Source organism: Poecile atricapillus, chromosome 24 (assembly GCF_030490865.1).
Source record: "Poecile atricapillus isolate bPoeAtr1 chromosome 24, bPoeAtr1.hap1, whole genome shotgun sequence".
Classification (NCBI taxonomy): Eukaryota; Metazoa; Chordata; class Aves; order Passeriformes; family Paridae; genus Poecile; species Poecile atricapillus.
In genome coordinates this window covers 6,165,001-6,185,953 of record NC_081272.1, presented here as the reverse complement: position 1 = coordinate 6,185,953, position 20,953 = coordinate 6,165,001, and the positions used below count along the sequence as shown (strand labels likewise).

The following is a 20,953-nucleotide window of genomic DNA, read 5'->3' as shown; positions in this document are numbered from 1 at the left end:
TTGATAATTACCCATTAATTAATTGCAGCCTGCACCGTGAAGGACACCATCCCACAATTGTTGTTGTTGGAACGTGGGCTCCAACAGAAGGGAAGGTTAAATAGGGTTGTCCCAGAGACTTCACAAGCATCTGTCTTAGGCTTTGTATTCACTTTTTTGCATGGCAGAGTAAGAAATTTGCACCATTTGGGGCCAAATGTGGATCCTCTGCCTGCTGGGGAAGGCAGGAGTCCTTATTCCAGGACAAGGAACGCTGAGCCAGGTGCTCCTCCTCAGCCAAGGACCAAAAGCCTCTCTCTCTGCTTCACCAAAAAGTTTAAAATCCAGGGTTTTGTCAAACTTGCAGTACTTTCCAGGGCTCCCCACAGCCCGGACCCACCTGCTCGAGAACAGGCAGTGGTTTAGCACAAAGATCAGCTCTCCCACAGCACCCACAAAGGTGGGTGTAAAGCAACAAATTTGAGGTCTGTGAGGCACTGGGGGCCTTTTTATGTTTCCCAGCCCCACAAAGGAGCTGCCAGGGCTGTTTTTCCCTCACCACTGCTGCATTTCTGCTCTAACAAAAGCTCTCCCCTGCTGGTATCTCGCAGAGCAGCTAATAGCTTATTTCATTTATACCCAGCTGCACCAAGCCTGGCTCTGCTTTAATATCTTTTCAATTATTTCACTTTCAGATGACATTTTGCTTGTTTCCAGCTGCCACTTACCAAACCCCTCATGCTCCCCATTCAAATGAAACCTCTAACAATGCTCAGTCTGAAAGCTCTCGATTCTTTCCTCCTTCAGTAATTGTTGCTTGTATTATACTGGATTTATTTATTTCTTTTTTATAACACTTAGAATTAATTTGTCCACGCTTTACATAATAAATCACCAGCGTTCTTAACAATCCATAGGGAAATGAGCATCACCCACCTTTAACAGCAGTGAGGAATGAGTCAGGAAAGTTCAGTGACTTATTGAAAGCTAAATTTGCACCAAGCCACAGAGTGGGAACAAAGCAACTCTGGTCTCCCATGTGTGCTCAGTGGGTCACTCCTTCAATATTATTTTATGCTGCATTCAGGAGCTTCATTCCCATTTGGCAGAGCAGCAAAACAATGTGGATTGTTTCCCTTCTCCAGCATTTTTGGCCTTTCTGCGGCAGTTTTTCCATCTCAAACTTTCAAAGTGCTTTTGAAACTGGAGGCATCAGATGTTAAAGATATCAAAGCAGGCCCTCTCCTGCCTTGGCTGTGCACGTTCCTCTGGTGGAATTCGCTGCCACGCTGACCCTGGGGCTCAAAAATGGGTTTTTATTTCCACGGGGAATTTTCCAGGCACGGGAGGAGCTCAGCACACAGGTCATGTTGTCACTCAGTGGGACACACGTATGAGCATCCCATTTTTTTAATCATAATGAAACTGCTGTGAGAAGGAAGATGCTGAGGTGGTGAAGGAGAGCATCCAGTGCTGGCTGTGGCTGGAAGCAGGAGCCTGTCCTGACTGTCGGGTTCATTAGAGCTCCTGAAAGCCGTGCTGGACTCAGCTGGGAGAGGAACCTGCCCAGGGACACCTATTAAAGGAAAGGCAGGACTGGCACACCCTGGTTATAAATACCAGCACTCCCATTCCACAGCTAATTTGGGATCCTGGGATGCAGCAGCGGAAGCGCAGCCATGGCAGGCCCAGCCCTCGTGTCACAAATGCTCTGCTGAGCTGCTGCCCCCTGAGCAGAATAACCCCAGGAGCTCCACGTTCCTCCCTCCCATCCAGGCACCGACAGGGATTTTGGGCTCCATCCATTACCTGCCTCCTGGGAGGGATGAATTTGTTATGGCTCATTCCTCTTTTATTGCCTCTGTGCTGAGCAGAGTTTGGTTTGGAGCTGCTGGGAGGGTGGGAACCCACCAGATTTCCAAGGACTGTGGGGGAAATCCAACTTCTGCCGGTGTCAGACTGTTTGCAGTTTGCTGTGATTCCCAACCAGCTGTCCCTGGATGGCTCATTTTCCTCCGGGGTGGCTGCCAGGCTTTAGGATTAGCTGCAGTGAGCAGCTGAGGACACGAGTGGAGCCGGCCCCAGAGCTCACAGCTGCCACTGGGGCAAAATCCACAGAGAACAGCTCTGTGCTGCGAGCTGAGGGAGAGTTAGAGCAGCACAGGACACATCCCGTGTCATTATGTGGGAAGGTGACTTCATCCCACAGTATTTGGGTCACTCCTCTGCTCCACGGTCCAAGTTAGCACCGCTCAGAGCGCAGAGGCTGGAGAACTCAATGTTTCTAGGAAATGCTCATCAAGAACTTTCAGTGGCAGTAATTGCACTTGGAGTCATTTAACAATCAGTGGCCTTTGCGTGCTTCTTCCTTTTTTGTTTCCCCTGGTTACTGGCATATGGTCCTTTCCCCGGGGAGCTGGATGGTAATTAATGCATTTTGTGGTTAAATGTTTGGACTCAGCATCTCAGGGCTCCCGAGAAGCAGGGAGGGGACAAAGCAGGCATTGTCTGCAGGTTTCCCTCTGCAGTGGGTCCCCTCCACGGAGGCACCAGCGGCAGCTTTTTGGGAATGCTGACACAGGCAGAGTTTTCACCTCGCTTCCTTTGGAACACGGGGGAAGTTGAAGTGCTGCTTGTCACCTCCCTGCCTTTGGAGGTGATATCCGAGGAGGGGGAAAAGGAAAGTTGCCTCCCAGGACCACACACAGCAGGAGTAATTGAATGCCTGGCTCTCCCCTTTCAGCAGGAAGCTGTTGCTGTGCTCTGCCCGGGGTTTCTCGCTGCCCTACTTTCCAAATTCAGGTATCAGCCTGGCCTCTGCTGTGAGCATCAGGAAACAAAGATTTGGGCTTCTCCCTTCTGCAGGAAGAGACCTGGAAAGGATAAAGAGGCAGAGATGGAGCTGGGTCTGAGTGCTGGAAAACCTTCCCATGGAAGCACTGTGGAGATGCACACACACAAGGAGTCCTTCAATAGAAACCCCAAATCCACTGCATTCCTGGTTTGAAAAGTTATTTGGGAAAGAGAAAAACAAACCAAGACAGTTCTGTGAGCCTGATTAAAATCTATATTTCCTCACCTTTATATATAGAAGTTGCTTGAAAGTAAATAAATTCAGGTCTTGTCTGTTTTCTTTTAAGGTTAGTCCCCAGGTGATTCAAACACCTGGGCTGATAAGGAGATTTGGTGAAGAAAAAAGCACTACACAACTTGCTTCTCCCAAAATAAGCACCCCAGCTTTGCCTGGCTGAGGTTGATTAAGTGGTTAAATCAGCCACACTCCCCTGCAGCAGCAATCAAACACCACCACCGAGGTTTCCTGCTGAATTCCCATCATCTGAAAAGCCTGGAAGTTGCCGGTAGCTGGGGGCTCTCCTAATGAACCCTGTCCATTATATCCCAGCTGGGACTCAGCACCGTGGACTGGCTTCTGCCACGGAGCTGAAATGGCAGAAACTCTGTTTGCTGTGGGTTTTTAATGGGCTGCAGGGTCTGAGGGAGCTGGGGAAGGGCAGCTGTACAGCCCTGTGTGCTGCCTGTGTCTTTGGGTGTGGGGAAAAGGGAAGCAGCAGCTCCCTCCCAGCTTCCAGCCACACTCCCATGGATCTGCACCGATCACTCCACTCACAGCAATGACACCAACATACTCTGTTTTCTCTCTGAGGTGCAGCCCAACAGCAGAGAGAAAAAGATCTACTAAAAAAACCCCAAGTCCAGCATAAAACCTCTTTATCTCCAGGCTGGCTCGATCCAAAGCCATAATAGGAAAAAAATCTTCCCTGTGAGGTTGGGGAGGCCCTGGCACAGGTTGTGCAGAGAAGCTGTGGCTGTCCCTGGATCCCTGGGAGTGTCCCAGGATGAGCAACCTGGGATAGTGGAAGGTGTCCCTGCCCATGGCAGGGGTGGAACTGGATCATCTTTAAGGTCCTTCCACCCCAAACCATTCCATGATTCTCTGAGTCCATCAGTGCAGGCACCTGATAATCCATCCCAGCTTAGGGCAGGACTGTCACCTTCACAAATCCAAACCGCTTCTGTACAGCTGGGCACCATCTGTTTTACATCTCTGCTCTGCCTGTGGGGTAAAGCTGTGCATCCCAAATCCCCTGAGCTTTCCAGAAGGTTCTCTGGGCAAAGTCCACATCTGGGACGAATAACATTCATTCTGAGGAACAAGGGAACACCTCTCCCAGAGCCACCCTGCTCTGGACCGATGGCGTCAATGCTGATCTGACTCAAGCAGTGACATGATGAATGTGGGGTTTATTTCCTCCTACCTGAGTCACACTGGAAGGAGCCAGATTTTTTTCCAAGTACTCAGCAAAGGAAAGGAATTGTGGGCAGGACAAGAGGCCAAGATTTCGCAGTTCTACCAGGATTTAGAAATAATCTTTCTGATAAAATTATTTGCATTGCAGCAGCACGTAGAGTGCTCCAGCTCTCCAAACACAGGGACAGAAACTCCTCCACCTTCTCCAAACCTCGCAGCCTGAGGCGCTGCTAAGGGAATGACATCCCAAATCCCTGAGATACCCACAGCAGGATGCAGAACTGAACCCAAACCTCCTGAGTCACCGAGTCAAAAAGCAGCTGCGGTCCCCAGCAAAGGCACTGTGCCCTGCAGATGGAGAGAACAACAACAATCCTGCAGGGCAGGACCAAAGAGTTCCCAAATCTTCCCATCTCCCTGCTCCTTATCTGCAGCACACGCTGGACCTGCTCAGGCTGAAATTCTGGTATTTCAGATCATCGGGTATTTCTTTTGCAATTTTAATTATCACCTCTTTACCCCGGTGGTTTGTCTGTGTAATGATTGCTGTGAGGCTCTTTGGGCTCCTACTGAGTAACGATAAGAGCTGGTTAGAGTCAAAAATTTAGCACAAACCTGGGAGAGATAATTGAGTACTGAAACCACTCCTCTGTTCCTTGGTCCAGCCAGGGACATCCAAACCCAGCCAGGCTCTCAGAGCATCTCTGTGAGAACCAAGGCTGTGGAGATTTTCCCTTTTAAATCCTTTGCTTTTATCCCAGCCATGAATCCCAGCTGATGAGTGCATCAAGGTGGGCAATGGGATGGAAAGGAGAGGAACTGCCACTGAGGGGGTTAAACCACAGGCAGCTGCTTTTCTAACCCTGCCCTGATCAGCTGCACAAGAGGTTTCCTGTGATTCAGGTTTCTTTCACGGATTTAAAACTCATTCCAGATAAGCAAATGAGCAATTAGCAGCGCTGCATCTGTGATGTCATTAAAATTCAAATGGTACTCTGGCTGCTCATTAATAGTGGGATGTGCAGTCAGAGAGGATAAACCCAAATCCTCTGGTGGCAGCAGGGGGAACCCCTCTCTCCACATCCCCCTTCTCCTGGGGGTCAGGGCCAGCCCCTCCACAGCAAAGTGGCCTCTGAGCCATGGAGGAGTCTCGGTTATCAGCACACAATGTTCATCACATGAGCTCCATCAAGCTCTTTATCAACAGGAATCTCCATTACCTCACTGGGAATGCCGAGCCCTCGGTGCTGAGGGGGATCCCAGGAGGATTCCCACATGTGTCAGCATTCCCAGCTCGGCCCCAGAAGGGTGAGCAGCAGGGAAGAGGATGAGCCCTGGCTGCAGCGGGTCCATGGTGCTGAGCAGGAGGGAGCAGAGCTGGACAGGGCCAGGCTGGGCTCGAGCAGCAAAGCCTTGGGGCTGCAGCAGCTCCTGCAGCTGGTCCAGCACAGGATGGAGACCCTGAGGTGACACAACTCGTGGCTGAAAGGGTCTGATCCCCTTGGGAGGGGGGAAGGTTTTTATCCAGTGGAGAAATTCACCCTGTGGTGAGCTGGGAACCCGCAGAGCACGGACACAAACCCAGCACCCATGGAGAACAACCATCCCCAGGGCCCCGTTCTCCCACAGAACATGTGGATTTCTCCCTTTTCACACAGCTCCCTTCACTTATCTCTGTCCTGGATAACAGCAGGTGTCCACTTTCCCTGTCTGGAAAGAAGAGTTGAACTGAAAGCGGAGTCTGCCTGCAGCCACAGGGACGGCTCCCTTTATCCTCTCCCATAAATAATAGAAGATTCATTCACAGGCTTGTAATAGATTAAAAATAAATAAAAAAGAGCTCGATTTTGTTTTGCCAATCATGCACTTAATGTAATTTTCCCTTCTCATCCCCTTGTGCCGGTGCCTGTGGACTCACAAAGGTTTTAATAAGCTGGAAAGGTGCCAAACCATTTCTGTCTCATTAAAAAAATATCAGCACGGTGACAAAGGTAATTTTTTTCACATCAGTAGTCAAATCCACTTGCTGAATTAAAATCCAGCTGACAGGGAGACTATCAATTTTTAATGGGAGCTTCCTCCCTCCTGGAGAGGGGAAGCCTGGGGGGTTATTCTTAAAAGGGATTCACATTTCTCACAACCGCTCCATCGCCTTTGGATTCATCCCAAGCTCAAGTTTTAAAGCCTGAACGAGGAATTACAAAAAGCCCTCCCAGGTGAAAATCCTCCTGAGAGCTCCCCAGGCTGGGCCCCCACAGGCACTCCCTTCTCCCACTGCACGTGTGGCTCAGGGCTGGAGCCCACGGAGGCAGCCCAGCTTTGTGCCACGGGTCAGGGATGGGGACAGAGCCCAGAGGCTCTGTCAGAGGAAGGTCTGGCTGAGCAGATAAGGACCACACGTGCCCCAGAGAGTCCAACCCCTCACTCTGACCCTCCTCTCCAGGGGCCATTCCCCAGCTGACGTCGGTAGCAGAATTCCATTTCTTTCACAGCCACAACAATTTACACGAGCTGCAGCTCTGCCCCTGGACTGAACACAAAGCCTCCGTGGGAGAACTGAACAATTCCTTACAATTCCCTTCCCCCCAGCGCTGCTTTCCCAGGACAGCTGTTTTCCGTGTTTTCTTTCAAGTAAAAACAGAAGGATCCTGAACTTCCCAGGGATTCGGAGCATCGCTCCCCCCACGCCCGGATCAGCACAAGGACCAGCCCCACACCAAAAGCAACCTTGGCTCTGCAGGATCTGCTGGACAAGGTCCTTCTCTGGGATTGAAGAGCTCCGTGAGGAGCAGCCCTGGCTCCAGGGGGTCACTGAGGCAGCCACAGCCCTGCTGCCCCCAGCCCTGCCCGAGGCTCAGCACACACAGCCCGCACTGACTCCAGGAGCTGCCTGGGGCGGCCCCATCCTGCCTTTGTGTGGGAGGAAGGACGCTCATCCCTCACCAAGGACCCCACATCCCTCCTGTGTTCAGCTCCTCGGCCTGGGGAAGCAGATGTGGGAGTTCAGAAGGATTTCTGACCCCATCCCGAGCTGGGCGGCCTCCCCCAGGCCCGGCCCAGAGGTCAAGTCCCACACCTGGCCCTGGGAGGTGCTCACCACACAATTCCCCATTGATCCCGAATGAGAAAAAACCACGATTCTTACAGAATCTGCCACAACATGAGCACTAAAGATAATTAATGACTTGGTGATTAAAACACCTTGCACTGGAGGCTCAGTGCTCTCCTGAGCCGTGGGGAGCTGCGCTCCTGGCACTGACCCCAGCCCTGCTCTGGGAGCCAGCACGTTCCCTCCTGCAGCGCTGACTTTTAGGATTACCCAAACCCCAAAACAGGCTGGGCACAACCCCAAAGCACAGCACAACCGTCACCGTGAGTCAGCCCCGCTCCGGTGCTGGCTTCACCCAGACCTGACTCACCTGCCCCGGGAGCTGGCCGGTTCCCCTGACAAAATCCAACACTCCCAGCTAAGGAAGAATTTCACAGCGTTTTCTGTCCCTGGGAGATGGGCTGGAGCCACACAACTCCCGTTCACTGCTTGGGCACAGCCCCCAAACAAGACACCCAAGCAAACCCCAGAGGAGGCACTTTGTGGCTCTTGATTTTAAATAAAAGGTATTGGGGAAAAAAGGGAAGAAAAACCCAAAGCCTCCTTTCCAGCTCCATGACAAACTGTGATCCTCATCCCTTCAGGAACAGCTTCCACTCCATGCCCAGCCTGAGATAGAGCCAAAACCACTTGGGGATGTTTAGGCACAAACCTGCAGTGAGAACTGGGGACCCCTCTGAACATCATCTCCCTCTGTGTATTGGTTGTTCCTCTACTTTAACAGCAATTAAAACCCCACTTTTCCCAGCCCTCTTCCCAAGGCTTAATCTACACTCAGGATGGGACATATGAAAAATTCACCATGTATCTGCCTGACTGCCTCCAGCCACCAAGAAAGCAAACACAAACCATCACAAGTGGACCAGAAGATCTTTAACCATGTTGGATGCTCCCTGAGCTCCCCTCACATCACAAGGAAATGCTCTGGCTCAAATCAGAACTAAACTGAACAAGTGATAACAAAGCCAAGCACTTCTTTCCCCCAGAACCTGGCTCAGAACAAACCCAGAGCTGCAGAACAGCTGGGCTGTGTCACCCCTCAAGTGCCACACAGCAGAAGGAGCTCCAGTTCCTATCTGACCCCTGAGCCAGAGGGAGCCCAGATAAGAGAGGCTGGTACAGGACATCCTCTGCCTCCAGCCAGCTGTTTCACACCCAGCTGAAGGGACTCCAGCAGTTCCAGCCTCGCTGCACTCATTCAGGATTGTTGCATCCAGTTCAAAAGTCAAACTGCTGATTAGTCTGGGAATACACAACTCCCTATCCCATTGTGCTGAGTTTCAATAATCTTTTTATTATCCTGGAAGAGATATAATTATTTCCAATAGTAATTTATTGGAATGAGTAAGAACGAATCTAAGAGAAACACAATTCCATTGAATTGCCAGTGCTTTGAGACATTGATGACATCCACAGTGGACTTCAAGCAGACAAACCAAGGGTTTATGAGATGATCCTGTATCAAATCATCAGTTATGACACACAACAGCTGGAATGGAACTCCACCAAAATACAGCTCTGTGACCTGCTGAGCTGCTCCTCCCAGAGCTGCTTTTACACCAGCACACAGAGATTTGGAGTTTGGTGCTGCAGGAATGAAGTCAGAGTGCAGAACTGCTCCTCCAAGCCCAGGTCCCTCCCTGCTGCCCTCACTGCTCAGGACACGGATTTGTGTCAGGTGAGGGAGGTTTTGGGATGGCTCCCAGCACAGAACTCTGCCCTGGTGCTGGGATGTACCCCTGGGCTCCCAGGGAGCAGCAGGCCCTGCCCAAGCAGCAGCAGAACACTTCTGTGTCCTGGGGCAGTTCAGGTAAATCCCTCAGCTCAGGACGCTCCACGCAGCACGCCCAGGCAAACTGCCAAAGTCACACAAGTGGAAAAATTTAACAATCCAGCCCTGAGTTTCTATAAACTCAGAACTGTTGCACACACACACCTGCCATTGTCCCCACCTGTTGACACAACAAACACATCTTTCTTCCAGAAGCAGCTACACAGACTGGCCCATGACTCACCTCAGCCTCGCACTCACTCCTGAGGACTCAGTTCCATTTTAATTACACAGCCCAATTAAACTTCTCGTGGAGTTGGATACAATTATTGCAGCAAGTCCCTTACCTAGACCCTATGTCTGTCACTTCACGAGGGTGAAGAAGCCAAATTTCAGCATGAGCAGATCCAGGATAAAAAGAAGAGAGATCCAGGCAGCTCCTGCAGGGTCATTTCTGAGCTACAAATACAAGGATTTAAAAAGAGAGAAGAGGTTAACCAAGAAGCTGGGATGGAGAAGGGATCAGACAAGTTTGGGTTTGGATGAGGGGAGCTCAATCAGAGGATCAGGAGTGAATTCAGTGTTGTCATGAACAGCAGAGACACAGATGGAACCCAGCCCAGCAGAGATTCTCTGCTAAAAAGGGTCTGTGCAACAGCAGGGACAGCTCAGAAGAGGGGGTTCATTATCCCAACTGGTATTTAAATTAAATGTTAGTAACTTGAATGGATAAGTAGGAAGGAATTAAAACACTAAGCTAAACATAATTTAAAGGTTATATTATTTTTAAACACTGCATTTAATTGCTCTTCTTAAGCCTACACCATTCCTTATGGATAGATGAAAAAAAGAGGCAGAGGGAACACCAACAATAGAAACCCCAAGGGAGATGGAAAGGTGAAGGCCTGGCCCATCTAAACCCAGCAGAGGTCCTTTATCAGTCCTGGAGGCAGGAGATGGAAATAGGTGTGAGGGAAGATAAGCAGTGACTCAGGTCCTGAATGTATTTAAAGAACTCCTATTAGAGCTAAGATTAAAAGGCACTCAGAGGTCACCAAACCCAGGTGGAAGCAAGATTGGGATGATAAAAGAGGAGGCATTAAACCCTGGGGAGCTGCACCCCTGAGGGCTCTGCCCAGGACATCCAGGCAAAACCCAGGTGAATGAGGATCAGCACGTCCCAGGTTCGGGTTTGTGGCTCCACCAGATTCACCCAGATGGATTTTGAAAAATGCCTCTGTCCAGAAGCTTCTTGGAAATTATCACACACATTTTAATAACAGGTGATCCTCAGCATTGCAGCTGCTGGAGGAGGTTTGCAATGATGTTCATGTGAAGAAACAAAAGGTTCAGCACGGAGGGAAGTGCAGGAGCTGCTCTGAAACCTCCCCTCCCAGCCTTGGAGCAGCCCTGCCTCAGGTTAAACCTGCACAAGGGCAAGGGGAGCCTCGTCAATGCCCACACTTCACTGTGTACATCACAGCTACTGCAGCTACAGCACAAGCAGAATTCAAAAGCACCTTCCAGAGGAACCTCAGGCTTCACAACTGATTTCAGAAACACAGCTGGAGTTTGTACAAGAATTCCACAGCAGCAACCCAGCAAGCTTCCTGTGTGATTAAAAGGGGGTAGGAACTGACGGTTTGTAAGGTCCCTTCCAACCACAACCCACTCTGTGATTCCATGATTATGGAAAGGCAGGGAGTCCCTCAGGATTCCTCAGATGAGCTCTCACACCACCACAGCTCCTTCTCCAAGTTAATCAAACCTGCTGTTCGTTTCTTGCAGGACCTTCAAACACTTTACTTGCTCTGACCAGCAATTCTCACAGCAAATACTGAGTTTGAGCTTCTCCATCCTCTCAGAACACTGCCCAGGTAAGGCTGTTTGACTCCTGCTTGGCAAGAACTCCACAGGAGCATCACTAATTAAAGGGCTTATCCTGCTCCACCAGGCCAGTTAAAAGCACCAATTTTTCCAGAGCCAGCACAGTGGATCAAATGCTTTCTCATCTCTGAGCAGTCATTAACCCTGCACAAAACAAAGCTGATTAGCAAATGTAAATGTCCAGATAAAAATAGCCAACATCTGTTTAAATTTAGAAATTTATTTTGTTTAATCCACAAGCTTTATATAGCTTTAGTTAAAAAAACAAAAACAAAGAACAGTGAAAACATGACAATATCCAAAGTTCAGGTTCCTCTAAACTTTCAAAGAACACAGCTCTGAAAGTTGCTCAGACCATTCTGAAGAACCGTAACGAGACAAGATTTATGAATGGGGCAACGACAGCTCACAAACAAAATTTATGGAACTGAAGGAATTATATATTTTTTTTTTCTGGGACTGCTGATCATGGAAACTGCCCTTTAAAAAAAGAACATAAAAATACAAATGAAATTCCAGTGTTCCAAATCAACATGTTACATCAATATAAACCCACAGTGTCCTGGTAAACAACATGCTTTCATTTATGTACCACTCTAAATTGCTATTCTTGATTGGCTTTAATGGAGACTATACAGGCAACAGTAGAAAGCATTAAAATAGAGATGTACTTCCTTGAATTCTGCAGTGGTTTTACTCCTGGGCAAGCCTACAAACCACAAAGGTTAGTAGCATCGTGTAAGTGATACAAAAGAAGTCAAATGAGACCCTCACAAATTCTGCTCAAGGCTCTGTTGGATTTCAAAGAAACGAGGGAACTGACGGTCATGTTTCAAACCTCCAAAACAAATTCCTACTGCTTCTAAGAAGTCTCACCCTAAATGAAATTATGCTGTCAATGAAAGAATGTCACTAGTACACTGTGGACACCTTTTGTAATGTAAATCCATGCCCTTTGTACATGGTGAACCTCAACCTAGCAATTATTACAACAAATGTTATATTCTAAAGCTCAAACACATTTAGCAATTTGAAATTGAATTCTGAGTACAAACCAAATAAAATGTACATTATATCAAAGGGTTGGCCTAGGAGGGGGGGGACACCTGCGCCTTCCTCATGGACCTCAGGGCCTTCTCCCGCAGGTGCTTTTCTAGGTCATCCAGGTTGTCCTCGGGTTCACTCTCTGTCTCCTTCAAACAAACACAAAGAGCTGCTTCAAACACCCCAGGCCCAGGCAGGCTGAGCCCTCCCAGCACTGAAATCCCCACACCCCAAATCCCACATTGGAATAAGTGCACACCCACCCTGTTTGCTCACACTGGGCCTTTACAAAGTCCCAGTTTCTCACCTTTTTGGGTTCTGTCTCTGCTTCCTGGTCTTCCTGTACTGAGGTGGTGTCTGGTGCAGCCACAGTAGCAGCTGCTGCAGCCACTGCTGCCTTCTCCTTCTTATGCTTTTTGTGTTTCTTGTGCTTTTTATCCTTTTTATGCTTCTTATCCTTCTTTTTCTTCTTCTTCTTGCCACCACCTTCTTGATCTGAATTCTGTAATAAATAATTCCACAGATGTTACAACTCATCTCTAAGGCTTCAAGCTTCTCTGGCAAAGACTGGAACTGCCCCTGGGAAACACCTCAGAAGAAGAGGTGAAGATACCAAACAATCTGCTCTCTTCCCACTGGGAATACTCCGAGTTTGCACATAGGATACTGAGCATAAATAAGCCCCCCTCATTCTGTAAACCATGAAACTCATGTACACTCATGAAATGAGACAGACTTCTTCCCACAACTCTGATTTTCTATAGAACACCATTTTCTTCCACACTTGGAGATGTTAAGCTTGAAAAATTTGTTACAAATTATTTTTAGAAGTTTTTAACTACAAAGAATGACCCCAAGCAGTTTTCCCCCACTGTGAATAACCCTGGGGCTGCTCAGCAGCTCAGCCTTCCTGACATGAGCCTGGCCTAGAATCCAAAGCAGAGCTGCTTTATGAGCAGACAAATTACCCTGGCAGGTGATGGGCTCTGAGTTGGGCTCTTGGCCTTTTTTGCAGGTGACCAGTTTGCAGAAGGAGAGCGAGACCGGGCAGGAGATGCAGGTCCTTGGTGCTTTTTGGGAGCTGTCTCAGGTGACCCTGACGCAGATCGGGACGAGGACACGCGCCGGGGGCTGGGGGTGGAAGCCCTGGGGAACACAAGAGTCACAGTCAGAGGTGAGACACAAAACAAGGGAATATCAACACAAGAGACAAATGAACACCTGTGCTTTAACTTGGCCAAGCTGCACTTGGAAGATTTAAATTGATTTTAAAAATGAAACAGATTAATTCCACTGTTCATGTGATAAAAAGGCAAAACAGTCCAATAGCAGAGTGGATCCATAATGCAGAGGGATAATGCAGCCTGAAAAGCTGTTAAACAACCCTGCTGCTGCTCAGAACTGATGGCTGCCTTTCTGGTTTAACTAAGCTATACTCACATTAAAAGTCAAGAGAACAGTAATGCTATTTAATTGTGCATGGCTTTCCATTCAGCTACATTTTATTTCTGAAAAAATTCATAAGCCAGCACCATACTTTTCACTGTCTGCTCAGCATCTCACTAAAGATGAAAATATTTACAATTTTAGCAGTTTATCAGGAATGACCACTTAAGGAATTATTTCTGAGTTAATGAGAAATGTTGGTCCCCTTCCACAGTTAGGTTTAAAGACAAAGTCAGGTTTTCTTTAAAGCCAGCAATTAAAGGATCTGGGGAGACCTTGTGTCAGTATTCCAGGTTTTTATAAAAAAGGAGGGTGAGAGGCTTTTTCTGCAGGCAGCACAAGGGGGAATGGCTTCCCACTGCCAGAGGGCAGGGTTAGATGGGATATTGGGAAAAACTTCCCTGTGAAGGTGGGGAACATGCACAGGGTGCCCAGAGCAGCTGTGGCTGCCCCTGGATCCCTGGAAGTGCCCCAGGCCAGGCTGGATGGGGCTTGGAGCAGCCTGGGACAGCGGGAGGTGTCACCATGGCAGGGGTGGCACTGGATGGGCTTTAAGGTCCCTTCCCACCCAAACCATCCTGGGATTCTGTGATTCCTCAACAACTTTCAATGCATTACAACTAAACAACAACCCCATATCAAACCCAAAGGAGACAAAATGGGATTTTTTACTTTGTTTTCTTGGGTTCTGGTGTTCTGGACACCCTCCTGATGGGCCTGGTGCTGGGTGAGGGTGACTGCCTCCTCTGCGGCGACGCCGACGCTCCCCGGCGCGGCGGCGGAGGGCTGGAGGAGGGGTGGGAAGCTCGAGGCCGTGGTGAAGGTGAATGCCTTTTGTTTTGTGGTGGAGAACGTGTTTCCCTGTTGGATCTGCTGGGAGGAGACCCCTTCCTGTGCTTGGAAGATACGGAAGGGGAGCGCCGTTTAGCAGTAGGGGAGCTCCTCTGTTTTGGCGGTGGGGAGTGGGAGACTCTGCGCTTGGACTGGGGGGAAGGGGAGGCCCTTCTTTTGGGAGGGGGAGGAGGAGAAGCTGTTCTCCTCTTGGGAGGGGGAGATGGGGAATATCGCCTCTGGATCGGGGGGGAGTATCTCCGTGGAGAGGGAGAACGTCTGCGCGGGGGTGGTGATGGAGACCTGCAAAGGAAACAAATGTTCAGGGGCCACCCAGGCATGGCAATCAGTCAGCAGTGCACCCAAAGAGGGGGAAAAGGACTCTTTAAACTTGTCAAAATTTAAACCAGAATTCTTTAGAAGTTCTAAGAGTTTAAAGCAAAACTCTGTTATCCAGAAAGTTTGTGGCTGCCCCATCCCTGGAATTGTCCAACGCCAGGCTGGACAAGGCTTGGAGCATCCTGGGCTCATGGAAGGTGTCCCTGCCCATGGCAGGGGGTGGGACTGGATGATGCTTAAGGTCCCTCCCAACCCAAACCATCCCATGGTTCTGTGATTCCGATTCAGGATTTGCAGCAGCAACCCGATGCCACCCAGGCCACGCACCCACCAAACCCAACCTCACCAGCACAACACATCCCCCTCAGCTCCTCAGTGAAGGAACTGGGAGCAGGGCCCTGTTCCCATGCCCAGAGGAAGTCCCCAAGCCCAGGGCAGGCAGGTGATGGCCGGTGTGGTACCTTCGGCGAGGCGGGGACGGCGAGCGGCGACGCCGGGGCGGCGGGGCCGGGGAAGGGGAGCGGCGCCGGCGCGCGGGGGGCGGCGAGGGGCTCCTCCTCCTCCTGCTGCTGCAGAAAACAGGGACTGATCAGGAAACTGCCAGCTGAGCCACGAGCTGCTTTGTGCTCTGCTTTCACTACACAAAATCTGCTCCTTCATGCACCTTGAAATGGAATTCTACTGGGAGCACTAATGGAAAGAAATGGACTTGAATCCTTCTGAAGAGTGTGAAATGAGGAATGTCTGACTGTGACCCCGAGCCCACCACGGGTGTCTGACTGTGACCCTGAGCCCACCATGGGTGTCTGACTGTCACCCTGAGCCCACCATGGGTGTCTGATTGTGACCCTGAGCCCACCGTGGGTGTCTGATTGTGACCCTGAGCCCACCGTGGGTGTCTGATTGTGACCCTGAGCCCACTGTGGGTGTCTGACTGTGACCCTGAGCCCACTGTGGGTGTCTGACTGTGACCCTGAGCCCACCACAGAAGTCTGACTGTGACCCTGAGCCCACCAAGGGTGTCTGACTGTGACCCTGAGCCCACTGTGGGTGTCTGACTGTGACCCTGAGCCCACCACATCAGCCAGGACACAATTCCACATCTGCAAAACCTGATCCATCACCACCTTGCAGCCAGAGAAAGAACCAATGGTTAGATTAAGCAATGGATCATGTGCTGATTTTGCCTTGGGTGGAGCTAATTTTCTTCACAGTGTGAAACTGTGCTCCATTTGAAATCCAAAACTATTTATTTCTTGAAACACAGTGAAAAAAATGAACTGGCTGGTAAACTGCAGCTCTCTGGATTAAAGCCATTCACCAAATGAGCCATTTTCTGCTTAGCAGGGCTTATGACAGACTTCTGGAAGGGGGAAATATAATCCAACACATACTTGCATAGAATTTTAAAAGAGAATAATACTGGTAAAGTGAAATATTCCTTTTGTTAAAAAAAGCAGTTAAGCTAAAATGACTGGATAAGGGAAAAATGAGAGCAATTAAAAAGCAAAACAGCTCATTTACATGAAGTGAGATTTGATTTCAAATATGCTGGGTATTGCTCTCCAAGGCAATGAGACACACTTCCATAGATAAAGAGTTTGCTCCAAAATACAACGTTCTTTTATGATCCAGAAATCCCCCAGCCTTCAAATGTACTAACTGTCCTAATAAACATGTATTTATGCAACAGGCAGTACGTGAATTCAGTGTGTTGCAAAACAAGATCAAAGGCTTTGAATCCCAACCTGTTTTCCACAGAAATGTTTGACAGGATCCATAATTAGGAAGGTCTGCACTGGTGAGGGAGTCGTCCTTATCTCCTATATCATGATGTGTGCTGTGAGTATCTGCTAGCTAGGGCTTAATTACAGCCTGCTCAAGGGTCATTACATCCAATTAATAAACCCATCAAGCTTCCTGCACCTTCTGTACTCCTAGATCAATACAGAGCAAAAAGTGTCACAAATAAAAAAGTCACTGCTGTTTTACTGATTGTCTGCTTCTAGTAATTCCAAATAGCTCATGAACTGAGGAAAGAGAGTTCTGAAAATTCCAATCATCTCTGACCAGGAAGATCAAGATCTTAATTGCTTAATTAAGCAATGAGTTTAATAAACCCCCTTGCAATTGCGCAGGAGGGTTTGAGTCAGTGGCAGCAGGAATCCAACACTGCTCACCCAAAGCTGGGTGTCAGGAGCCCTGAGGAACACAAGTGCTCAGCTGTTTTCAGGCATAAGTGAGATGCAATAACATCAAAGTTCTTGATGTCACAGGCTGATGTGAATTAATGAGGGGTGAGCAGTGAGGGACACAGAGCAGGTGCTGCTCCTCCTCTTTTTGCCAGTGAAATGGTTCCAGGTCCAACACATGAAGGAGCACATCAGTCTGAACTTCCCTCACCCTGAGTGTGCAAGTCTAAAGGACAAAGGATGGCAAATGCTTATCCACGCCAAAATAAATGACAGCCTGTGTAAGAGATGAATTTCTAACCAACCTTTTCATCACTGGTGATTGCCACCTCTTTTCCATCTGCATCCTGAGAGCAGTGGAGGGAAAACAAAACAAAACAGATCTATCTGCCACAGATCTGAGGTAAAAATGAACACCATCAAATAAAGGTCAGAGCAATTTTTACCAAATGAGTGTAATGGGAAGGAAATCTTGAAAGAAGACCGGGCAGAGTGGGCATGACTTGATGTGTTTTTGGTGTGAGTTGCAGAGAGATAAACATTAAATACCAGGAAGGGATGAGTTAAGTTCAGTTACCGAGGGGAGGATTCCTTCTGGCGCTTGCGGGGCGAAGGCGAGGGGCTGCGCGAGTGCGAGTGCCGGCGGCGCCTGCCCACCTCCCCGTTCTTCACGTTCGACCTCTTGGGCCTCTCCTCCTCTGAGGAAGATGAAGAACCAGAATCTGCAAACGTAGAATAATCACTCTCTGGAAAATGATCCTTGTGATATTGGTCACTGACACGGTAATGCTGCAGTTCAAACCAACCTCCCGCAAATGAGGACCCAAAATTTAAAAGCAGATCAACTAAAGGTGTTGGTTGAACTGAAGTGATAAATATATCTACCAGAAATGGGTGAAAATACTTGCAGTGATCTATCCCCATAAAATCTGGCTAGACAGATAAAAGGTGAACTGCAGTTGCTTTGTGAAGCTATGTGGACAAAAACACCCAGGTGAATGATCTCAAACATAAAAGAACCAAACTAAGGACAGATGAAGTGATCCACAGCACACAATATTTGTGCGCAATCTTAAGAGTTTAAAAGCGCAACTTTTAAAGATGCAAACCCATTAACAAAAGGTGGAATAACCTTTTAAAGTCATACTTTTATTCTTCCTAAGCAATAATTAGAGTGACCTCATTATGAGTGGCAAATCTGTAATTAAGTTTACAATAACACTGCAGAGCACAGAGCAAATACTTTTAATCTGTATTTGAACTTAGCTACTTCCTGCAAAAGTAAACTAAACTTAGTTTTAGGGAATTTCTGTGCTCCATACCAGATGAAGACTGTTGATTTTGCCTCCTGTACTGGCGCCTCTGTTGGACAGAATCTGCTGCAGCCATTTTGCCTCCTTTGTCTTCTTCTGAAAAGACACACAAGGACAGGGCACTTAAACCAAGGGAACAGGTTTGCCTCATGCAGGCAGAAACAAAGTTATGGACAGCAGACCATCAGGTATGGGCTTTTCCCCCACTCAAATCTCAGGATAACGTAAGGCTGGAATACACTTTGGCTGAACTTTTATTCTGGGCAATCTGGATAGAATGAGGCAGTAGGAGTGATCATCTTTAGAGTTCTGAAAACCCTTGCTTTCAATGCCAGACTTCCAGGAGGGCTCAGCACCTCACTGCCCAAGTATTTCTGACTGAAAACCCCAGCCAGGAGCAGAGCTGAGAAGCCAGTGCTGTACCTGATTCCGACAATTCTGCTTTCCTGGGCTTGGGTGCTGGCGAAGGAGATTCTCTTTTCTCAGTACTCTTATGTTTGGGTGCTACAAGACAAAACGAAATAGCTCAGCTGCAATTCACGCTGCTCCTTCACGCTTTTCTGCCCCTACAAAAAGCACACGCGCTCTTTGAGGGAGCAGAAGTCCCAAAGGGAAGCCAAGCCCTGCTGGCGCCCCTCACCTGAAGCCCTGCTGGGTGAGACGGAGCCGCGGCTCTTGCGGGCGCGGTTGGACTGCTGTGGCGTGGGCGAGCGGCGCGGTTTGCCCGGGGGGCTGCCGGGGGGCGAGGGCCGGTGGCGGCGCCGGGGGGGACTGGCCGAGGGCGACAGCCGGCGCGTTTTGCGGGGAGGGCTGGACACGGGTCTCTTGGGAGGCTTCTTTGGTGGAGAGCGGGAGCGCGACGATGACGAGGAGGAGCTGCTGCCGGACAGCGAGGCCGAGGAGCGTCTTCTCCTGCAAATCAAAACCCACGTCAGGTCCTGCCCGGCCGCAGCAGGGAACATCTCAGCACAAAGAACAAAGAACTGCAGTTGTTTGCAAGCACAGACACTGAGCCACAGACAACAGCGCTTCCCAAACACGGTGGACAGCCTGCGACACTCGGTTTGGAGAAGAGGAGGATAATGACCAATCTTTCACAGTTATTCTTAAACTACAATAGTGAGCTAAAAATTGTTAGTGTCACCTTCACTGGCTTTCTGTCAATCTACAGGCTAGAGCTAAGTTTGCCCCTGGAAACAATTAGTTTTGGTTGGGCTCTCTGACTTCTGGGTGGTTAAGAGAATTGTCTGTGTTAGCACGTGTGACTTGATCTCCAAATCAGATCTGGGTAAGAGTTTAGTGTGCGAGGACACTAAAATGTTTTACACCAGGAGGTGAAAATTTCGGACAACTTAACAACTTAACAATTCAGAATCGAGCTATCCATCATTATGTTTTAGTCCTTCATCTTTACTTTGTAATTTTAAAAGGTAGGGCCTCAGAATTCTGCGGCAAAATTTGTGGCAAGTTCTGTTGCAATTGTGTACCTGCAGAATCCACCTTTGGCTGCAGAATTCCTGAGAACCTGGAAAAAAGAAACCCTACCTTGAGTGAGATAAACATTTGCTGAAAGGGAGCTCTTGTACATCTTGCAACATACATGTTTGATACTTTTCACAGTTTTCCCAGTAACTGTGTGAAATGAACATATTGACAAACTCAGGAAATAGTCAACACCTTGTCACAGAAAGGAAGAGAAGTGATCCTTCCTCAAAAGCAACTGCTGTACACAAGAAGCATCACTTTGATTCTCTTCCTATAAAGAGGATCAGAATCTGTTCTCTCCCCATGAAGACAAATGTCTCTTTTGACAATGCCAAAAGCACATAATTTACTTTGCAAGGCAGCTAAGAGCTTTGCCTCTAGAACAATTCTTATGCTGTGAAAAATGTGACTTTCAACACCAAAGGGCAAATCTAGAAGAATCTTAAGTAAGAGAACATGAAGAAGAAACATACTTCGAGTCCAATTTTAATTTTATGTCATAGAAATACAAGTCATAATTTAAAACTCCCAACAAGCAAAATTCAATTACTTGTTCTCATTTTTTCCCCCAGGCAGGAAAGAAAAGAACTAAGACTTAAGCAAAAAAGCCCTAAGAGATGTCATGTCAGTCTGTGCTGGGAGCTACCCAGAGCCATTTGAAGAAGTAAAAAAGAAAAAAAGCTCTAAAATTGCCACTTTTCAAAAAGGCAGAATTCTCATCACTACCCTAACTCAAATCATTTCACAGCTACAACTGTGTTCCCCCACAACACACTCAGAAAATGTGACACCACAGCTTTTCCATCACTCTCATCACACACCTGCCAGTGCTAAGGTTGAGATGAAGGAGGGAATTTTGCTAACGTGGCTACAAGTTCCCTTTAACTTTCCAGGTTTAGCACTTCCAGCTGTCTGAAAAAGCAGGGCTCTTACCGCCTCACGGGGGATCTGCTCCTCCTGTGCCTGGGTGGGGGAGGCATTCTCCGGGGCGGGCTCCTCCTGCGCGGGGACGGCCGGCGCCGCGGGCTGGGTCGCCTTCTAGGGGAGTAAGACCTGTCACAATCACAAATTCCAGTGAAAAGCAACTATCTAACTTCTCTAGTTGAGGAGATTTATCCTCGGGGCACTGAGTGCAGAGCTGCTTTTCCTCCATCGTATTAATGCTGTATTTAGGTGAGGATGCCAAATGTACAGACACAATCAGGGCTTTGAAGTTTAACAACATCTTTTGAATAAGTAGTAGAGTAATAAAAAAAGGAGGTAAAGAAAGTATTTTACAGCATTTTC

The 20,953-nt window shown here is 48.5% G+C and overlaps 1 protein-coding gene across 6 annotated transcripts in view; it reads right to left on the bottom strand.

Moving 5' to 3' along the window:
- Positions 1–11,216: 11,216 nt before the first annotated feature.
- SRRM1 (serine and arginine repetitive matrix 1) overlaps positions 11,217–20,953 on the bottom strand; it is a 17,251-nt gene continuing 7,514 nt past the window's right edge. For 2 of the 6 annotated variants that reach the window (XM_058856369.1, XM_058856374.1), the window contains 10 exons: positions 20,600–20,704; positions 18,822–19,093; positions 18,605–18,685; positions 18,191–18,277; positions 17,446–17,590; positions 15,138–15,245; positions 14,179–14,640; positions 13,029–13,206; positions 12,368–12,562; positions 11,217–12,209 (listed from right to left, as the gene is read on the bottom strand). In XM_058856369.1, coding sequence (XP_058712352.1) covers positions 12,105–12,209; positions 12,368–12,562; positions 13,029–13,206; positions 14,179–14,640; positions 15,138–15,245; positions 17,446–17,590; positions 18,191–18,277; positions 18,605–18,685; positions 18,822–19,093; positions 20,600–20,704 — 1,738 coding nt within the window. In that variant the 3' untranslated portion in view covers positions 11,217–12,104. The remainder of the gene's footprint in view (positions 12,210–12,367; positions 12,563–13,028; positions 13,207–14,178; positions 14,641–15,137; positions 15,246–17,445; positions 17,591–18,190; positions 18,278–18,604; positions 18,686–18,821; positions 19,094–20,599; positions 20,705–20,953) is intronic. The other 4 variants (XM_058856370.1, XM_058856372.1, XM_058856373.1 and 1 more) reach the window with 4 other exon arrangements.